At 38.8% G+C, this 22,966-nt stretch overlaps 2 protein-coding genes across 2 annotated transcripts in view; one reads left to right on the top strand and one right to left on the bottom strand.

The window, feature by feature from the left end:
- The window catches only part of pxylp1 (2-phosphoxylose phosphatase 1), a 35,486-nt gene extending 33,495 nt beyond the window's left edge, over positions 1-1,991 (bottom strand). The window contains exon 1 of the mRNA XM_034122277.1: positions 1,899-1,991. The gene's annotated coding sequence lies outside the window, so the exon portion shown is untranslated. The remainder of the gene's footprint in view (positions 1-1,898) is intronic.
- A 9,041-nt stretch (positions 1,992-11,032) lies between these two features.
- The window catches only part of LOC117475927 (solute carrier family 25 member 36-A-like), a 31,184-nt gene continuing 19,250 nt past the window's right edge, over positions 11,033-22,966 (top strand). The window contains 3 exon segments of the mRNA XM_034122275.1: positions 11,033-11,450; positions 13,937-14,072; positions 14,074-14,102. Coding sequence (XP_033978166.1) covers positions 11,410-11,450; positions 13,937-14,072; positions 14,074-14,102 — 206 coding nt within the window. The 5' untranslated portion in view covers positions 11,033-11,409.

Below are 22,966 nucleotides of genomic sequence, written 5' to 3'. Positions count from 1 at the left end.
CACACATTTATAGCATACATTTTTCAAGAACTGTAGCCACTGGTTGGTTTGCCATACAAAACCCAACAAAGCTCACTTATTGAATTTAAATATTGCTTACATCCACATTTTAGATTATAGCCTGCAACATGCAGCTTAAAAACTCCAGGGTGTACTTTGGTACAGTTTGAGATCTACTTAATTAGCACGTGCTGTGGAATATTGGGGTGGTTTAACCTTTAACATTTAATTAAGTTCACAATCACATGCATTTACACATTTAGGATTAGGCTCAAGTTAGGCTAAATTGTGAAGAGGGATACAACGACCTCTTGCCTTGATATATCTGAATGAAAATGATCAACCACAAACTAAAGACATGTGGCATTCAGAGGAGGTATGGCTTGCCTATAGGATAGAGTTGTGCAGTGACGCGTCCTAAAACCCGGAAGTCAGCTGCGCATGGGTTCCCTTGACAAAAAGCGGGGATTGGATATGGGATTTCTCCATAGGATTTTGGAAAATAGCTCGAAATAAGGTCTGTGGAAAACGAACCTGTTTGATAAATGCACGTTTTGTTCAGCCGGAAAATATCCACATGTCTACCCTGACTAAAACACAATGTGTATATAACAGATGTATGACTATAAAACATGACAGTGCTGGTGTAACATTAATCTTCCCAGCTGTCAGACTGTACATCACCTCTATGTGACATAACATATACTGACTTGACAAAGGATTATCTCCAAATTCCTCACAAATGTGCAGATTACTGCTCAGTTGCTCATACACAGGCTACATACACTGTACTATAGGCCGGTCCCCTGAGGATTTACATTAAATGCAACTTAACGCTGTAATTGTTCTGCTAACTCAAGTGTATAGTGTATTCATTTTTCATTTTGAGAGGTTGATAGGCTGGACAAGCACTGCCTTCTATTCTGTTATTGTATATGTATATTGTGTATTCATCACATATACTCTATAGATATGTATCCTTCATTATTGATACGTATATATTCACTGTTTTGCGTATGCTGTTTATCTTCGACTGCTCATGTGTATGTCTTTATTGTTTTTTTCTTGTATTTTATTCTACTCATTCATGTCTTATCTGTTCTGCTGTGATGGAAACAAATCCCAAATTGGGATCAATAAAGTATATTATCTTATCTCTTATTGGAAAAACACAGTATAAATAATAATAATCATCATAATAATAATAATAATAATACACTTTATTTGTATAGCACCTTTCAAAACAGAGAGCTTTAACATACAAATACACAGACAGCAGGTGAGTTAAACAATAGCATCTAAACGTGAGAATACATAGTAAAACACATAGAAAATAATAATACAAAAATACATAGAATAAGAACAAAATAAGACTAAAAAAAGAACATTTAATTTCCTTAATTCGTTACTTCAGAAATGGTTTCCCCAGTACTACATCTATTGGTCGTACTCTTGTAATATTACAACGTTAGTACAATATATTACACAGTAACTACGTAATGCTGCATTACAGTAAAAAGAACGTGTTTACGATCTGCTAGGTAACGTCAGTTAACGTCAGTTGGCTAACGGTTAGCTAGCTAGTTACATTCACTAACTAATGCAGTAGGTTAGCTCCAGCTGACTGGTGAATAAAGAACATTATACATGGAGATATCGCGAGTGTCCTGCTGGTTATTAACACTTCTCCTAACTTTATTTCTGGCTACTTGTTGCATCATGCCTGTGTGTTGAAGTGGAGTATTCTCACCGTGATGGTGATGTGTAGCTTTGTGGTGCCGCGACAGAGGAACCGATATTTAAATGCCATTCAACAATGCAGCAAAAGACAAACAGACAACGAATGCAAATGCGTCATAGAGGGAAAGATAAAAAAGCACTTGTTAAATTGTCCCTACCTGCAGGAACCGAGTGCCTCAGACAACCGGGGGAAACAGTTGAATCCAGCGCTTCGGTTTCTCCGGTGAGAGACTGACTGACTGCAGCGCAGAGAAGACCGGGGTCAAGATACACGGAATGTGTAGTGGTAATTCCGGTGATGTCTTTCAAAATGAAAGCATATAGCCACGAGGCGAATATGCTGCCACGTTTTGCATAATTTTCAATGCAGTCAGAGTGTAATCAACAATTGAACACAGCAAGTTGAAGGTGACTCTCATGTGGGAGAACTATCAAAGCATAAAGTGTTATTGGAAATAGACACAGTACGATAAGGTATTTTTGTGTGGGTAACAAATGAACAATAGATGTGACAAAATGTGCTTTTATTTTGTAATCAAAACGTATGGAGTTCCGCTGTAGAGAAGATAAGTCTGGTTCATGGACAGCCATCAAAATCCCAAACACACTGCTCCATCTGCTGGACCAGAGACAGCAATGCACGTGGTGCCTTCAAGGACTCCTCTCTAGGAAATACATGATATGGTTTATTCAAATATGTTTCATTGCATAATAAATTAAACACTAAAACAGTAATATGTGGAGGGATATGGCTCCATTTGACAAATAAACATATTAGTCAGGATTCTCCAATTAAAAAGTGCAAATCATGCCGTACTGACATTTATTGTTTATTATTGACATTTTTGTTTTAGCTGATTGGTTTATGTATGTATTCAAATATAAAATTATGTATTTATTTATTTTAGTATATATATATATTTGTGTATGTCTGTTTGTCTGTTTTTGTATGTCTGTTTGTCTTCTGTCTGTGTGGGATTTTGTTTGTGGTGTTCAGCAGTATTTACATTGTTACTCTTTATTTTTCTATAAAGTGAAGATTTGTTTACCTACTTTTGATGCATGCTCTGATAGAATAACTGTGAAGGTTTCTCATTTCTCTAATTCCCCTCCTCGACTCCCCTCCTCGACTCCTATCCTCGTGTCTTAGTCCTGCCCACAGGAGATGCGAGCGGAGGAGTCGAGGAGGGGAACCGAGGAGAGAGGAGGGGAAGCAGCAGGCATTTGGAGAAATTAGAAACCCTCTAACTGTATGCTGTTGAACAAACCCAAGAAACAAAGTTTAAAAAATCAAATTGCAAATCAATATGTCAAAAAGGAATATATTCAACACACTGGATAACAATGGATATACGTATTTGTAATGCACATATCAGAAAATATTTATAATTATGTATTATATGTATTGTGTTTATATGTAAAAGTACAACGTACATAGTTTTACTTTATTCATTTGTTTTCTTATTGCACATTTGTAATTGTACTTCTTGTGTTTGTATAAATATATATATTTGTAATATATATTTTGGTATTGTTATATTATATTTTATCTCATTGCATTGATGCGTGTGGCGCAGTGGCTTAGTGTGTTGGTGTTCGGATCAGGGGAGCACAGGTTCAAACCCGACTGCAGTCAGCATGTCGTTGTGTCCCTGAGACACTTCACCCCAAATTGCTCCTGTGGGGATTGCCCACAGTATTGAGTATGTAAGTCGCTTTGGATAAAAGTGTCTAACAAGTGACATGTACAAAAAAAATGTAATGTAATTAGGCAAGGGTGCTTCTAACTCTGATGCGTTATGAGTGTCTGTAGGGGGCAGTGTTTCCTAGAGTGATAATAACACTTCACCTTCTAATGTCAAGGTTTGTGTTTCTTCTAGTTAGTGTTAGTGTTAGTTAGTGTTTTCAGGCCTATTGTTGTAGACACATTTGTGGGGGAGTATAGAAATAGCATAGAAATATCACAGTGCATAAGTCATACACTCCAACAAGTCAGGGTTTTAAAAAAACAAAGAATATATAATGAAAAAGAATGGATTGCATGTGCAGTTAATGTTGGACCTTTTTAATCATAAACTTGTATACAAACTCAATAAGCAATAATCAGAATAATTTGTAATATATATATATGCCTTTTCATCAATTCCCCTGTCACAGTTAAATAAACTGAATCTGCTTATCAGAGAAATGCTACAAGGAGCTTAATGTCACTAGAAGATGATTGGGAAATATACTAAATAAAAAACAACACTGCATTCGAAAATCTGCATAATAGAATCTATGATTTAAAGGCCTCCTATCATGCAAAATGCACTTTTCAATGTCTTTTACATGAATATGTGTCCCCGGTGTGTCAGGGAAGTCTGAAATGCATGATCGGTTTGGTATTTTGAGCAAAACACATCATAGACATGTTTTTTTATATTTGTATATATCTGAAACCCATAATATATGAACATTTGAAAATGGCTCAGCATTTAAATTGGGATTTTACTAATGAGATGCGCGGTGTAAAGTGACTCGACTCCTGTCGTCTGGTTTCTATAATCAGAGTCATTGTGCATACGGCACAGTGTCTGCTCATGTGGTCAGACTCTAAGTTTACTCAGTTTACTCAGCCTCAGTCAGAGCGAGACACTGAAACCTGACTCAAAGACTGAAACATTTTTTATTTGATTTGAACGTGTAAAACAATAATACAAAAAATAATAATAATGAAATGAAACATGAGAATTATGATGCTTTACAAACTTAAGCAGTATCAAATTGATAAACAAAAATATACCTAGATAATCTACCTAGAGATTATCATGCTCATAATAGAGCTCATACACCAACAGAACAACAATGTGGTGTAACAATCTATTCATAATCTTGATGCTTTTGTCTTTCGGCCAAAGTGGTGTTTTCGGTCCACCTGAAGTTCATCTCTTTTAGCTCTGTCTTTGGTCCCCACCGGCTTCTCAAGGAAATATCTGAAAAACAATTGATAAATGTTTCACTATAGTTTCCCAGCCATTCACTTTTTATTTGCCCCTTATGGTGAGCAGGTGGACAATGAGATTTAATAATAGCTTCAACTGAAAATGACACTATGTAAATGAAAAAATGCTCTGATTCTGTTTCTGATTCTGAAAACAGTAAAATGGTAAAGGGCTGGACACAAACATTTGAGTTGAAACTTACTTTCACTGAAAACGTGAATAAAAACTAGCCTGGCTAAAACCACAATTCAAATCTAATAAAATGTGAAACAACATTTTGATTTGTGAATTTTAGACAACTTTGATTTGGATACCTTTGGACACAACCAGCTATGCTAAGCTAACTATCAGCTAGCTCTAGCATCACATAGCAACCCAGTCTCACGGCATTTCGTGTTATAGTCACAAAATGTATTTAATCTATTGATTGCACCACTGATTCACCACGTCTTTTTGTCCGGTCGGGTCTTGGAATACCAGAAGCTGTGTGGTTCATAAAACCATTTTCTTACTCAATATCTTACCCTAAGCCTAACCCTATCCCTTTTATTTTTAAATTGTATAATGTCTGAGTTGTTTTGCCGTCTGCGAGGAAAAGAAATGGCTCAGAGCCTCAGAATACTGAAATCTGTATTTCTTTTAATCTGTTTTTCCTTCTAATTTGTTATTATTTGGTGCAGGCACAAAACATACTACCAATAGAAATGCATTGCTTCTGAAATCGTTCTGTGTCAGAATACTGAAATCTGTATTTTTTTTTATCTCTTTTTCCTTCTAATTTGTTATTATTTACATTGCTTTTAAAATCGTTCTGTGTGACACGGAAAAAATGGCGAAATCATGTTGGTGAACACGAATCAATAGATTAATTTCGTGACTATAACACGAAATGCCGTGAGACTGTGTTGCACATAGACAGAGAGAAACGAGAGTGCATGGTATCAATCTTCTTATACCCTCTATAAGAAAGCAAAAACATCTATGCAAAATGTTTTTGAATTCCAACTACTATTAATTATACACTCTGTGGTAAAATAATTTCACTACAACAGATAGCTCGTGCATCCTGATATAAAAAGTCTCCTGTAGAAGCAAATTCTTTCTTCGAGGGAATCACGTTGCCTCTGATTGGCCCTAATGTGGTATTTGCTGTGGCTCTTGCATCTGCAGAAGTAACAAACGTGGCCAAGTCTGTGATTATGAATGATTGAATCAGGCTATAACTCTTCAGAGGATGCTAGCCTCCTCCTCTGCAGTAATATCTGAAGGTATGGCAGTCATATGAGCCGAGCGGCTGAACGTGCAACCACTTAACATGACCTTTTTCCTTCAGCTGCATAAGTCATGGGACAGGGATGGACAGGTGATTGGAAATGGCATGTCTGTGCACGTTTGCTGCCATGTGGAAGACTTCAACTGATAACATTAGCGTAATATGTCTGTGTTACATCCTAAAGCGTGCCCTTTATAAATTAAATTATGAATGCTGTGTTGATACAATTTTGGAGAAATCTGAATCACGCTTGGTAGCCAGATGTAAAGCATGAGATTTGCATTAGTCTTATAGCTGCCTTGATTCATTTTTACATAACCATGAATTTATTGAATGGAGTTGATTATATATCCAGTTATTTTAAAATGATTGGTCGTGCTTTTTACAGTATTACGGCTTCCACAGATGAAATATTTTTATGGATTTTTTGTCAAAGCACTTCAGATATTCATTGCTATTGGGATGTTAAGAGCATTCCATGGAATATAACAAAAAGTGTATCTCGAGCCGGTTTCTCAAACTTACCTACCCTACCTTTAATCTAAATTACACCATATAAACATTGATTTTAATTTCTTACAATCTCTTGGTACTTAATTACATGTGCATTCAATCGTTCATAGTAGGCTGAGTCCATGAAAGTTCTACATTATTGCTTCCTACTAACCGAGACATGGCTATAGTAAAAAGGTAATAAAGCTACTAAAAAAAGATTTGGGATGCGTCTTTAAAAAGTTTTAAAGTGATAGTGCACATAAATTAATGTGCAATTAATGTTATACGATCAAAAGGCTACAGAAGACATGAACAGATCACAAACTCTTGTCGTGAATGTGGACTAATTGGGGTGGAAAGTACTGTAGGCTGCCTAAAAATACATACAATATGTGCAATAATTTAGGGGTCCTGAAATACTTTGGTTTTTCTGCTACCTTATAATCATCCACCTATATGTCATGTTTGTCCAGTAGACAAAAACACCTGGCTTCCTGCTACCTGCTCACTCCTCCAGCTGTCAGTGTCTCATTCCAGATGTTGTGGATTTTCGTCCTCCATTTGCTCAGCGGGCACAAACCCATGCTCTGTTCACGTGTGTGAGGTAGACCTGAAATGTCACACACATATAGAGGGGACAGTGCCCTGAAGCAGTGCACTAAAGTTCAACTGGTTTTTTCCTAATAGAGTTTATTTGCGTCAACAAACAGGCATAGATGTTTCCTCATCAAAACACAGACTTGAAAATGGACAATGAGCCCTCAGTCTTGTCAACACTAACTTTGATCTTTTAGTTAAAATTGATTATCATATTTTAGTTGTACTGATGAATAAATGTGTTGGTATTTACCTGTTGATCCATGCATTGATCTGCATGTTTTAGTAATAGACAATATGTGTGTGTGCCTGCCCGTGGACAGCAGATGGAAATCTGACATAAATCATCGCTTATCTTTTGGAAATTAATACGTTTGTTTGCATGGTCCTTGTTTAGTAGAGATTAATAACATTACACACAATAAATTACACGAGAAATCACATGAACCCTGAGTATGAAGGAAAGTGTTTTTATCAGCAGAGTTCAGTAGCCAGATGGTCAAACAGTGGTTGATCATTAATGTCGTGTTGACCTACCACATGTCACAGAAAACCCTCATGAAGGAATAATAGTGTAGAAAGTCTGTTTGTGCCAGCTTTGCATTGCTGACCATGCAGGTTACATACATGTCCAGTCATTCGAATCAAATAACTAATACTAATCATTTTGCCTATATTTTGTGATGTACATTGTGTCTTTTAGATTTGAAAAATGTGTCTGCACAAAATATATTCACTAAATCCTCTAGAAGCGACGATGAAAGACTACCTGTAAATTGAGAAAACAAATAGTTATTTGCATTCTTTTGACGCATTTAAACAATATATTCATGCACACACTCCTAACCTAATGACCAGCGTTTCTTGGACACTGGAGATAAACATGTCTCCTAATATGGTGACTGTGACACATAGAATTTGCCAGGGATTACTTAACACAGAGGGATTCCCCAAATCAATGTCCTTTATAAGGGAGCACCCTAATATGGTCGACACACAGGAGCTACACATTCTCCGTCTCTGCCTAATATAGAGGGGACAGGGAACTCCGTGTTTCTCTCAGAGACTTGTCCGCTTATCACTGACTGTTCACTGTTCTTTTAAAGCTGACAAGCTTTTTATCCCCGTAGCTTATACAAATATGACAATGACATGCAACAAAAAACACACCCAGAAACTGTGGCTAAAGTGGCAATAATGCTAAATGCTAACACTGTAACAGAAGTACACATTGGGAAAAGTCTTACATTGAACTAAATCAGTAATGTCTTATACAGTAATGGGTAGTTAATGTTTGCTAAGAGCCACCATTACAGGCCTACTTGTCTGAGTCTATTAGATTAAGACAGAATGTGCTTATGAATGCAAGTTTCCATACATGGAGGAATGTGTAATTCTACTTTTAATAGTGACATTCACTGTTGGGGATTCTAATGTATAAAAGAACAACAAAAAGACAGCCCAATCCTGATAAGTACACTGTGTCCACGTTGTTCAAAACATGCTGCTGAATTGTAGATGTCATTCTGTTTGTTTGCAGAGGCCTACCAAAAGTCCTGGAAAGAAAGTTTGCTCTCAAAGTTCAAACTAACATTTGTATTTGACTATTTCCAGACAGACCTGCACGGAAGACACAAAATATGTTTGCGTCTGCCTCAACTGGCCAAAACAAACACAGAGCACGCAGACCAAAAATACATTTTGTCCACTAACAGACACCAGCAAATCATGTTGCCAACTCATTTTCCTAGAATTCAGCTAACACTGTCACATTTCAAGGGCTGGTATACTCTATATACTTCCTACATTTAAGAAAGCAAAAACCAGAACAGGCATAATGTCTCCAGCCTACACCCAGAACCCTTAACATTTTTGAACTGCCAACTTCTGTTAAGTTTGGAAAGACACAACAAACCTTTCCTTGTTTGAAAGTGCTTAAGACCACTTTTCTAGGAGCAGACCTGGTTACATACAGTAAAGGTAATAATAAGAACCCTCAGAGAATCACAGTTTAACTACTGTGTGTATAAGAGCATTAATGGTTTTGGAGTATATGCTTTAAGAAGTATGCAGAGGATATTGGCAGATTAACACTTAACACCAAGAGGGTTTTATACAGCCTTGCTTAAGTTCAAAGAAGAATTATTACATGTCTTGCGATGCACTTACCCATTTGCTATCATGATCGACACTTTCTTTCAAATATATGTCTATTGTTCCCAAGGATTAATGCTATCTACTAACAAAATCCGATAAAAAATGTACAAAAATGCTAAATGGATTACATTTCCATCAACAGCAGCTATACTTTGTGTTTGGTGCTGTTTGCAAATGTACCATTTGATGTGCAGGCGTTTAACACATTACCGCATTTTGCAGCCAGTGCATTTTAGATTCAAAGCAGGGTGTTTATACAGGGCCGTCCCTGGCCAACATGAGGCCCCACGCAAAGTTATATGATGAGGCCCTCTGTTTCGCAAGCGTCAACGGGGGGGGGGTGCTAGTGCTCATCACACTAATTGCGCCGCATCGGCGCACCACATTCGGCTCAGTTGAGGCACCCTCCGCAAGGTGAGGCCCCAGCCAGTCTGCATCCTATAGGGAGGGACTGCCCTGTGTTTATATAAGCATTTTTCAGGGTTGATTGCAATTTTTGCCTTTTTTCTTTACATAAGTATATTTAAAGGACCAGTTGATGGAGCTATATAGCCAATGTTCTGGATTTTTCTTATTATAGTTCTATGACATTTGCATAAAGATGCCTGCACGACATGGGTATTATTGTTGTTGATCTATGATTATTATGATACATGCGGTACAACGGCAGTATTTATAAGAGAACATCTTTTTCCAGAACACATAGAAAACAACTCCTGGTCGTTGACCTCCGGAGACACACTCTTGTGCCTGTTGAGCCTGTCATTCACTCAGACAACGTGATTACATGAGAAACCGTGGCACATGATCTGGCCTGGACAATTGCATTTGCAATTATCAAATTGAGAGGCGTATGGATTTTATTCTGCTTCCCAAATTGGAAAACCTCAGTTTCTGTGAACGTTTGAGTCTTAAGTCCTAGTTTGCCTTGCTCTTTCTTTTTCTCTCACACACACACACACACACACACACTAGTGTTGCCCATTTAAATGCACAAAGACACTCTGTATGAAATGCGTTGGCCACATACTTTATTCCAAAAAGGATTGAGGTCGACTCACTCTGTGGGTAGACACACTTTTCCCCTCCTTGTCTAAATTCATCATCTCATGCCTGTCCAACATAAGCCAAGGGCCTATTTACAGGCTGCAACAATCGTCCCATTCTTTAAAAATCTTTGAGAGTCCTTCCAAGAATTATGTTGCATAACATAATTCCATGGAAGAGGTTAGTGCGTATAGATATTTGTAAAACCTACGCCAGGGGTGCTCAAACCGATTTTGACTATTCAATGTTATCTTTATTTGATATTTGGAAAAAAAAGCTTTTACTTTCCTGAAACTGTTTGGAGCCGTACACAAACTGTTATGTCCTGCTGGGTAATAATAGCACAACAATTAATAGTGATGAGGGGTAAATCAGCTTAGGAATGTTGATAGGTTAGTAATGCTAATTCATACTAATAGCCTACTAGTTTCCTTATCCACTTTCCCATTTTCCAAAAAGTTGGGCTACATCTTGCATGAAAGGTGCTATCTAAATAAAGTTGATTATAATTAGGATCTACAATTACTGTAGCCTACAGTGTGAAATGACCTTTTACCTTTACCTTTCTATTTAGAGTAAAAGTCGTGTTTATCGTCTCTCCAGTGTTACATCAGACAACTCTCAGTTATGATCTCTGCCCTTCAAAATAAAAGCAGACATCACGTGAAAGAGTAGTGACTACGTGAAGCCTCAGCCAATCAGCGTCTCTGTTTTGCGGCTTCCCATTCGTCGATAAACATTGCGACCCGCAGAGGAGCTTCCAGAGAGGCAAGGCACGTCAACGTGACTAAAGGCCGAGTCTCGTCCACAGTCAGCAACATCGGGATTATTCACCAATATAAAAGAAGCACGGTGAATAATTACCCCTGTTCTCAAGAAAAAGGAAACGAAGCGCTCTGACATCGACCTCTAACAACGGAAACCCGTTAGCTTTAGCAGCTAGGCTAGCTCAGTTAGCCGTTACATACCCTCGTTTTCCCCCACGCAGCTGACCTCCACCACAACACAGGCGGATAGAGTATCAATTGCCTGCTAGTTTGGGGTCGTTCTCCTCCTGTGTCTTTCCGCCTTGTCCCCGTGTGGTGCCCTGTGGAAGCTTCCCGAATATGATCCATAATGAGTCAAAGGGACACTTTGGTTCATCTGTTTGCTGGAGGGTGAGTGTCAAACATGCAGAAAACTAAGCTAGCTAGCTAAAGGCTAACTGTTGTTGCTTAGCATAATATGCTACACATAATGGGCTACACATTATTGGTATCTTCATAATAATTTGGATTTGGTTAATATTGAATATTATTGTTTTTTGCTTAACTCTGGCATATGCTCACCAATATTGTCCTTGCATGTGCACCCGTAGTAGTTTCAATGTCACAATGACATTTCAGGGCATGAATGAAATGGCTGGTTTGTGGAAGCGTGATCTTTTTTTAGGCTTCCTACCGAGAATCTGTGTACAGTGTTACATTTAAAAGCGTGCTTTTTGTAACAGCTCTGTGTCATTCATGACGTTAGTGCATATAAACAAACATGGTCAGACTGTCACTCAAGATCTGGATTAAATGCAATCTAAAATCGTTAATGAAAGGTTAGATTACACACATTGTTGCCTAATAATCTCTTGCATACAGCCTCAAAGTATGGTCTTAAACCAGAAGTGACAGAAGTACTTAGATCTTGATACAAGTAAAAGTCCTGCATTCAAAATGTTACTCAAGTAAAAGTACACAAGTATTATCATCAAAATATAGTGAAAGTAGCGACAGTAAAAGTAGTCATTGTGCAGATTGGTCCATTTCAGAATAATATCTATGATATGTTTTATAATGATTGATCATTAAAGTGTTCTCAAAGCTGGTAAAGGTGCAGCTAGTTTGAATGACTTTGTATACTGCAGGGTAGCTTGTGGATTTACTCCAGATGGAACTAAAGTCTGATTTAACACTTATTTCACATCATTCATCCACATCTGTAAAGTAACTAAAGGTATTAAATACATGTAGTGGAGTAAGAGTACACCATTCACATCTGAACTGTAGTTGAGTAGAAGTACAAAAGGCATAACATGAAAGTACCTCAAAATTGTACTTGAGTAAATGTACTTAAAGTGCACCTATCATGCTAATTTAAGGCAATACAATCAATCAATACATGTAGTGGAGTAAAAGTACACCATGTACCTCTGAATTGTAGTGGAGAAGTACACCATGTACCTACCAAGTACAAATTGTACTGAAGTACAGTACCTTAGTAAATATACTTAATAACTAACAGCACTCACTAAAACCAGATCCATTAAATTACACTGCCGCTTAGCAAAATTAAAAACTGTCAAATAATCTATTTTTAATAATTGTAATTGCCTCCAGCAGACCAGGGTAATGAGTTTGGACATGTTTGAGGGCAATTGAGCAATTCACTTACAGTTTTTAACAACAGCAGTGACGACCGTGCTGTTTTCTCAGAGCGATTTCTATTATATTTGTATCGCTATTAAATCAGCATAATGGCCTAAATGGTTAAAGTGTCCACACCCGGCGTTAAGGATAGAGTTGCATTTCAAGCATGAGCTTTAGTGAGAATAAAGTGACACATTTGACATGCATGCTTTCCCTCTGCCAATGACCTGCTTCCTCTGTGGTTCCTTCTGTAGCTGCCAGACATCAGCCCACTCTGCCAAAAACTATGTTGACAGGACTTTGTATTTATGCTTTGATGCTGTTTGAAAATTAACCCTCTGTCCTACAGTGCAGTCCTGTCTCAGTCAGATTCTTTCCGTTAGGCCTGATCCACGCAGATATTGTTTTGCGTTCGCTGTAATCAGTTTTATTTCCAATTCTTACCTAAGAAGATTATTTACCTGAAACACCGGAGCTGCTCATGAACCCATGCCCTGCTGCACATTGTTTACACAGGGCGTAATGTGCATTTGTAAATGCGAACACTTTCAATGATTTGTTACACAATTCACAGCTGTCTGTTTGTGTTTGCATGTTGATGAATTAGATGGCAAAATGTGAAACATAGCATAACCTGTTCAGATCAGCGTGCTGCACTGTAGTGCTCCCTGTCATCGGTTTCCCTTGAATACCTTTTCCCAATCATTTGTGTCCACTTGAATTGTCCTCTCCATGATGGTATGTTTGTGTTTTTATCATGTTCTGTTGCTTTTACCTCTTAGAATATTTAACACATTTTACGGTGTCCTTGGGTGTCATGAAAGGTGCCTTAAATAAAATGTATTATTATAACATCTCTCTACAAACATTTGTTTTCTAACAACAAAATGTTCCTAATGTTGATCTAAAAAAACCCGAATCTACTTGGTTCACCCTCGTGTAAAACTACATAATGTGTGATTTTTCAAAGAGGTGTGGCACTGAGTAAAGCTTGTTGTCATTCGCATAAAGCATTCCTGAGCGTCTCACTGTTCCCACACTTTGCCAGATCGTGACTGCATGCCAGGCGTTATCAGAATTCCAACTAACCCACCACTTCATCGGCTAATTCAATTATGCCTGAACATTAACACGTTGCACACCTTCCACCCTGACCGCTGACACCATCGAACAACGACACTTCAGTCTTGTCCCGTCAGCTGTGACTTGTTTGCTAACATTTTTTCCATATGTGTCTCTCCTTCCAGATGTGGGGGCACGGTGGGAGCCATAGTGACGTGTCCTCTGGAGGTCGTGAAGACCCGTCTGCAGTCGTCCACCATCAACTTCTATGTGTCTGAGGTCCAGCTCAGCACTGTCAACGGGGCCAGTGTGGCCCGCATGTCCCCCCCCCGGCCCCCTGCACTGCCTCAAGTGAGTACTCCATTACATTTGCCCCCGTCTCACCGCCTTATCGATACTACACGTCTTACTTATTATCCATTCCTTATCAGTGCAGTACTATTGCATCTTAGAACAGCAAACTCCCTTGAAATGTTTAAAAGCTAATTAAAAACCTATCTTTTTAATATGGCTTTTAATTTGGGTTAACTTTCAATGGTCACTGGTTTCATTCTCCATGTTTTACTGTATTTCTTTTCTGTTTGACTTTTATTTTACATTTTTAATAAAAAAAATTAATTGTTTTATTTTAACATATTATCACTGTAGATGTTTTATAGGGATGCTCCGATCGATCGGCCGCCGATCGTTATCGGCCGATATTCACTCTCGGCCAATCGATCGGTGCTCTCTATAAAGGCCGATCAGGAGAGCCGATCACATGACTTAAATACATGACACTTTTCTCTGTGCGCGGCAAAACAAGCTCGTCAAAATGGCTTCACCGGTCTGGCAGTATTTTAAGGTGTCCGAAAAAGACAGTAAAATAGCGATATGCAACGTGTGTGAAGCAGAAATCCTGCAGCTCCGCCCGCTGTGACGGACCGGTGAGCGGAGCAGAACACACACTAAGAGTTAGACCTAACACACTTATCTATTTTATCGACCTATCTAGCTAAACTATGTATAAATATATTTATTCTTCACTGTCGGGTCACTCATTACTGGATATATCTTATCTTCCTGGAATTTGTAAAATAAAAGGCATATTATTCCTGACATCCAAAAAAGGTGCACATTTAGAAAAGAGCTTAAGACATAGAAGTATGGGCTCAGAACAGTCTCATAATACACACACATGCACACAGAAGGATTCACACTTGTATTTCATGATCTGCAAAAGGATTCACACTTGTGTTTTTCAATGCACACACAAATGTGTTCCGTTTCATATTCATGTAAATAAAATCCAAATACAGAAAAAAGTTTTACATATGTATTTTTGATCCTCACATATTTGTTTTCCGTTTAAATCCCCTGAACCTTCAAACACAAACCGCTTTCTGTGCATGGATCGCTGTGCATTCGTGTGTGGGTTTTTTGAGACTCCCCTGACGGTCACCCGATTCGTACTTGTAATTTCTAATTTATAGCCAATCAGATGTCTCCTCAATTCTAAGCCAATCACATGAGCGCGTCCCCACGAGGGTAGATTTCTTGCGTTCATGACGTAGCGCTTCATGTACGCATTTTGCGCTTTACCGGACAAATTTGAAACTTACCGGTCATGTTTCAATGATAATAATAATAAGAAGAAGAAGAAGAAGAAGAAGAAGAAGAAGAAGAAGAAGAAGAATTGTGTAGCAGAGTTTCCGTTAGCAGGTAATTACCGGACTATGACCGGATATGGCTAATAACACGGGAGTAAGGATCATCTCTTTTCCTCTCTCCCTCCCTCTCTCCTGACAGCCCGTCAGTTTCTCATGCAGCTCGCTAAAACTTCCCTCGCGTTTATGTCCATATCGATCAGATCCAGCTCTCCTGTTCGGCCTTTATAGAGAGCACCGATCAAACTATTAAGAGTGAATATCGGCCGATAATGACCGGCGGGGCTCCCCCCGTTGACAGTTCACTGTCAAGAACTGGCTTCGTAGTGCACTGATCGATTAGGCTAAGCTAACCTGTAGCTGCTCCCTCCACACTCACAACAACTTCATACAGACATAAATAAAGCAGCTGTATTCGCCATACAGGAAACACACATTTAAAACGGTTTTGCCTGCCGTTTTTGGGTACACAAGCATTCATTAATGGTTCGGAAAGTGGCACTGTACCTTAATAATATAAAGGCTTGTATTTGCGTGCATTTCCTGCTCGGAAAGTGGCAATGTACTGAGAGTGGAAGTGTCCTGAGATTAGCGCCTGCAGGCAGGCTCCATGGACCTGTCAGCTCCGGACAGCGCAAAATGCGTACATGAAGCGCTACGTCATGAACGCAAGAAATCTACCCTCGTGGGGGCGCGCTCATGTGAGGAGACATCTGATTGGCTATAGATAGAAAAAAATTACAAGTACGAATCGGGTCACCGTCAGGGGAGTCTCAAAAAACCCACACACGAATGCACAGCGATCCATGCACAGAAAGCGGGTTGTGTTTGCAGGTTCAGGGTTTTAAACGGAAAACAAATATGTGAGGATCAAAAATACACATGTAAAACTTTTTTCTGTATTTGGATTTTATTTACATGTATATGAAACGGAACACATTTGTGTGTGCATTGAAAAACACAAGTGTGGATCATGAAATACAAGTGTGAATCCTTCTGTGTGCATGTGTGTATTATGAGACTGTTCTGAGCCCACATAGAAGGGGCGACAGCCAGGTTTTACGTCTGAGCCGCACCGTCTACAAGATTTAGCTTATTTCTACATTGCAAATGAAGCAAAACTGTTTTATACTGTCAGCTTTTCTTTTAGCTTGATCCTAGAAGTGTGCTATTAGGTTAATTAGTGTGCTCTGGCTAAAACACAGTGGTGGTGAGGGGGAGACTGCAAAGACAACAGGTGAAAACCCTTTTGGAAGTTTCTGCTTTTCTTAGCATGTTTCTTTTTTTCTTTTTTACGAGCATAGCTGTTAACTTGATTCATGTCGTTGGTTTATTCTCTCCCATATGGAGCTAATTTCCTGCCATAACTCCACAAACAAACTAAACAGGTTTTACAAATGCCTCGTGATTCACTAACAAACACAATGTGGTTTGCAAATACAAAACACCATTTACAAACTAATGCATTTAGTTTTGCAAAGAAAAAACGTATCTATCAAATAAACACATACCATTATTCTAATAAATCATGTTTCATAGACAAATTCAGCTTAGGTTTTACAAGTACACACGTTTTTTTTCCAACTACAACACTTGTTTTTACAAGTACAAAACTTTTTCTTCTCACGGCGGAATATTACTGCCAAAAGTCACGTGACTCACTCACGTGACTTTTGGCAGTAATATTCCGCCGTGGTTGTGCTCATACACACTCACACATGCTCACTCACACATGCTCCACGGCAGCAGGGGGCACTACTGAGTCCATTGGGAAGGCGGGAGGTTGAGCAGAGCATGGAACAGCTCTTGCCAGCCTGATCATGACAGCGGTGTTTCTCGCGATCCAGCATCTGAATTTAGTGATCACAACGAAAACAGCCAAGACACATATTGAGCCCAGAAAATGAATGTTCTTAGGGCTGTAAATATAATAAGCCTTTGTCTAAAATAGACAACATTGTAACTAAGGAGATTTAAACTATACAGCGATTCTGCACTCGGTCAATCAGCTGCTCTTCATTTTCTTTCCTGCTATATTCAATGAGTGATACAAATATTTTTTACCATACGTTCTGAATAAAACTGATACTGTTGGACTCGGTACTAGTTGACTGCTACCAGAAATAAAAGGAAGTACTTTACTGTGTACTTTGTGAGTAATCCTCTGTCAGAGTCCCCTCCATAGTACATAATGCATGTTTTTTGCTATCTTTGATGAATGATAAAAGGGTCATTCCAGAATTGGAGGACAATTTAGACACCAACATTTTTGAAAAATGAACCTTTCATTTTATTATTTTTTGTAATGTATTTAGGAAAAACAGATAATAAACCATAAAAAAAAGTGATTTGCCCAGCTAAGGCATCAAATGTATATTTTCCAATGAAGAATTAACCCTGTTACTCTAATTATAGTAACAGGGTTGCAAGTAACAGGGTTGAAAATCAATGCTAATTTTAGCTTTTACCTCAGGAATTAATGCTAGCTGCACAATGTAATGCTATTGTCAAGGAATGGACACACTTTATATTATATTTATATTTATATATATTTAACAAAAGAAAGATACATTTGAAATTAATTTGTTTTTGTCTCATAATTTGAGTAACAGGGTTGCGTTTGTATGAGTGCCACACTCCTTCAAGAGTGACAAGATTGGAAATATATTACAAATAAAAGAGAAGACTTAGTTTTGGTCTACCCATGGTAGTAGCACATGGCTTGCTGATGTCCTTTCCACTGTGTCATGCGACAAACAGTTTTTTCACTTCCTCTGCCAAGCTAAAAAGGTTTCGGTAACAGGGTTGCGCGCATGTTGAGGGACACACCTTCTGTGCAAAATTACTGTTATTTAAAATGTGTTTATGATTTAACAAATTGATTTTACCATTACAAGACACATATATCAATAGAATAATACCAAAAAAGTAAATAAAAACCCTATTTTAAATGTTATAGTTGACATGCAAGTTGGTCACCAAGAAGCTGGGACAAGAGAAAAGGGCCATTTTAGGGGGTGTTCGAGAGCTATTTGATATTTTAAATAATATTTTGAAACCACTTTTTCTACAACTTTATATGCATCTTGTCTCAAGACAAGTATATTTAACACAACAAGTGCATGTCTTAGCTTTTTGGGCATGGATTATTAGATTTTTTATATGGGGGACATGAAATGTCCTCCAATTCTGGAATGACCCAAAAATAAAATGTTACCATTAGTTCTTAATGAAATTGATACGGTTTGACTTTGTATTAGTAAGCCTACTACTAACAATACATTGAAGTACTTTTACTGTGTATTTTTTGAGAAATACTCTGTCAAAGTCCCCTCCTGAGAACAAAATCAAGCCACTTCTTCTAAGTTTGATGAGGGAAAAAAATATTTTTTGGGTGATTTAATGGGTGATGTAACATTAATGACAGACATAATATGAGGTCCTTGGCACTCTAGAGGGGTCATTTTGTGATCATGGGGCATCAGGACAATATCATATGGAGTCAGATACTGGAAGTGGGCTGGAGGCGTTAACTGGGACTGATGGAAGGATGAGGCTGATGAGACTGAAGAATCTGCGAGGAACGAACTAGCGGCAGAGGAATAATTATATATTAAAAGACAGCAGCATCATAAGAGGGCAACCATGTGACAGAGTGTGTTACTTTGCTGAAGGATATTTGTGACCAGCTATCCATTCCAGGCCAGACTCTAAAGACTTTCCAAGGTGTGAAAATGCTGCTGCCGGAGTACTGACTGGAAGTATTGCTGATATCATGTCTACCATCCTCTTAAAATACTCTGTCCAACAATATCAGTCTCAGGAAGAAATGTTTTTTAACGCTTATTAAAAGAAAAACATGCATTCTTGTACTCAGGAGGGGACATTGACAGAGGATTACTGGAAAAGTACACAATAAGTACTTCATAGTACTTGTGGGGGTAGTATCAGTAGTACTGAGTCCAACAGGATCAATCTCACGAAGAACTAATGGCAACAAAAAAGAATTCCCTCATCAAACTTAGCAGAAGTGGCTTGATTTTGTTCACAGGAGGGGACTTTGACAGAGTATTTCTCAAAAAATACACAGTAAAAGTACTTCAATGTATTGTTAGTAGTAGGCTTACTAATACAAAGTCAAACCGTATCAATTTCATTAAGAACTAATGGTAACATTTTATTTTTATCATTCATCAAAGATAGCAAAAAACATGCATTATGTACTATGGAGGGGACTCTGAGGATTACTCACAAAGTACACAGTAAAGTACTTCATTTTATTTCTGGTTGCAGTCAACTAGTACCAAGTCCAACAGTGTCAGTTTTATTAAGAACTTGTGGTAAAAAATATTTGTATCACTCATTGAATATAGCAGGAATAAAAATGAAAAGCAGCTGATTGACCGAGTGCAGAATCGCTGTATACAGGGGCGGACTGGGACTACAAATCAGCCCGGGACTCTCGACCGGCCCACTTCGGTACCGCCGGCCCACCTCGGTACCGCAAGTAAGTGGCCCACCTCGGTGGTGCCGCAAGTAAATACCGCGAGGAAATTGTCGAGGGGGGGTGAGCAGTGACTTATCCGACCGGCCCACTTCAGTACCGGCCCATCGGGATTCGTCCCGAACGTCCCCTGGCTGTATATATAGTTTAAATCTCTTTAGTTACAATGTTGTCCATTTTAGACAAAGGCTTATTATATTTACAGCCCCTAATAACATTTATTTTCTGGGCTCAATATGTGTCTTGGCTGTTTTCGTTGTGATCGCTAAATTCACCTTGTTTATAATATTATCACTATAACACCTGTCATCAGACTGGCAAGGGCTGTTCCATGCTCTGCTCAACCTCCCGTCTTCCCAATGGACTCAGTAGTGCCCCCTGCTGCCGTGTAGCATGTGTGAGTGAGCATGTGTGACTGTGTATGAGCCAGCCACGGCGGAATATTACTGCCAACTCACTCACGTGACTTTTGGCAGTAATATTCCGCCGTGAGAAGAAAAAGTTTTGTACTTGTAAAAAAAAGTTGTGTACTTGTAAAACCTAAGCTGAATTTGTCTCTGAAACATGATTTATTAGAAAAATGTTATGCGTTTGTTTGATAGATACGTTTTTTCTTTGCAAAACTAAATTCATTAGTTGGTAGATGGTGTTTTGTATTTGCAAACCACATTGTGTTTGTTAGTGAATCATGAGGCATTTGTAAAACCTGTTTAGTTTGTTTGTGGAGTTATGGCAGGAAATTAGCTCCATACTGTGTGTGTGTGTGTGTGTGTGTGTGTGTGTGTGTGTGTGTGTGTGTGTGTGTGTGTGTGTGTGTGTGTGTGGTGTGTGTGTGTGTGTGTGTGTGTGTGTGTGTAGTGTGTGTGTGTGTGTGTGTGTGTGTGTGTGTGTGTGTGTGTGTGTGTGTGTGTGTGTGTGTGTGTGTGTGTGTGTGTGTGTGTGTGTGTGTGTGTGTGTGTGTGTGTGTGTGTGTGTGTGTGGTGTGTGTTGTGCTGTGTGTGTGTGGTGTGTGTGTGTGTGTGTGTGTGTGTGTGTGTGTGTGTGTGTGTGTGTGTGTGTGTGTGTGAACGGAGAGGAAGGCAGGGAGGAAAAGCTGCATACACAACCACACATTTAGCAAAAAAACATGTTGCACAATCCGCTAAGGTCTCCCACTGATTCCTCAGACCTTAAAGAAACATTTCTCTAGAACCGGTTTCAATTCAGAAACAGGGTTTAAGGGACATTGCCATGTAGACCCTATGCATTCTACAAAATGATGCGTTGACTTAAACCTCAGTAACCCGTGTTTATGATGATTATCTGAGTTAGATGTAGCTCGTGGTTCCTCCTCCCTGTTCTAACAGAGAGGTTTGGGTTCCTTCTTCAGGCACAATTTCTTGGCCGGTTGGTCTGGCTGTCGTCCCTGAAACCCAACTCCTCTCTCTTTGGGAAAACCATACACAATCGCTTTAGCCAAACAGGAAATGTTATAAACAAATCCAACTGTTCTGTTATCTTTTAAGATTTTCCTAAATCTTTGATACCTCAGGACTCTTTGTGGTCAGTTGTGACAGGCCTTTCCCTACGTTATGTTTACTTATTCAAAATGCATCCTTGATTTGGGTGGATTCCCAGTTGTGATGTTAAAGGAAATTAGATCCGCTCCGTGAAGAAGGAGAGAATGGCCGGCTTCTTCTAAATTGATGACACCATGCCACTTCTCAAATTCACTGAGTTAAGTCACATTGAAATGAAATGCCAGTCACTGTAACAGCAGTTACATTCTGTCATCTGGCAGAATAATCCCCACTAAATACATTTTGGAATATTATCAAAATCCAAGTGTTACCAGTGTTGCAAACACATGCTAAAATGTCACGTTTTTTTTAATGTAGTTGTTTCGTACTAGATTAAGTTCCTTGCAAGACACAGAGGTAGCACACATATCTTAGATTTGTCACTAAAGTATGTGTGTTATTATAAAATGAGACTGAAGAACATCTAGCTTGCAGCCACTACCAATCAAAAACATCACAACATATTGCAGGCATTAGCGGTCAGTGAGGCGGCATGAAATTAATTTCACTGATTTGCACAGCAGCGTCAGGACACGGCACAAACTGAGCTCAGAAGACAGGAGCACATCTGCTTTGCATAAGCTCTTCACGAACACCATTCAATTGGAAAATGCATAACTCTTATGGCTGCTTGTAACTTGTAACCCTTCCGTTTGGTGTGTCCCCTACAACTATTAGTGTATACCCTCCTCAATACAAAAGCATTTTAAACTGACAAACAACTGACCATCTTTCTATTCTTAGCTGCTGACTGGGGTGAGGGCTTTGAATGTAGGCTAAAGTTCCTCCTGAAGTGGAAAGATAGAGAAAGGCCATGTTGTATTTATAACAGGTTTGTCCTGATATGTTAATGTACTCGTGTGATGTCAGGGCAACCTTTACCTTACATTTGGGATGGAAACTTTGCCTTCAAGGTGGTGCCAGATCCGGGGTCGCCATATTCATACGGTGACGAAATGTATAGTGACCTGTGGGTGTTACTTGAAGTCTTACATGTGTTGAATGCACTTACTTTCTCATAATGCATTTGTAAAACAGATTTCTCTGCTATGTTTGAAGCCTGCATTGATCACATCTATAATAACTTGATTTGAGACTTCTTCTCGCTGCTTTAGTTGGTGTGTTGGTGTGTTTCTTGACATGTTACCACCAACTGTTGATCAGTGAAACAGTGTGAAACCATTGCTGCAATGTGTAGATTAAAAAAGGTAGCTCAGATAACTCCCATTGTGTTAAAGCAGGGGTGGGGAACCTTTTTCCTCTCAAGGGCCATTTCAATTTTTTCAACATCCTCCGAGGGCCGTACAAATGATTGACCTCTGCTTAAAAAACTGAAATCACAGCCCATTCATTTGGCCTTTCTTTCATGCTGTGCAAAGAAGAAGCAACCTCTTAATCCAGATATCTTCCCATGACTCGCGCGCATGCATGCACATGCACGGTTGTGGCATGACCACCAAAACAGAAAGATATGGATATTTAGTTTCCTATCCATGTGGACATGAT

This window comes from Trematomus bernacchii, unplaced genomic scaffold (genome assembly GCF_902827165.1).
Source record: "Trematomus bernacchii unplaced genomic scaffold, fTreBer1.1, whole genome shotgun sequence".
NCBI lineage: Eukaryota > Metazoa > Chordata > Actinopteri > Perciformes > Nototheniidae > Trematomus > Trematomus bernacchii.
Note: the sequence above shows the minus strand (reverse complement) of the source record. Positions and strands in the feature narration are given on the sequence as shown.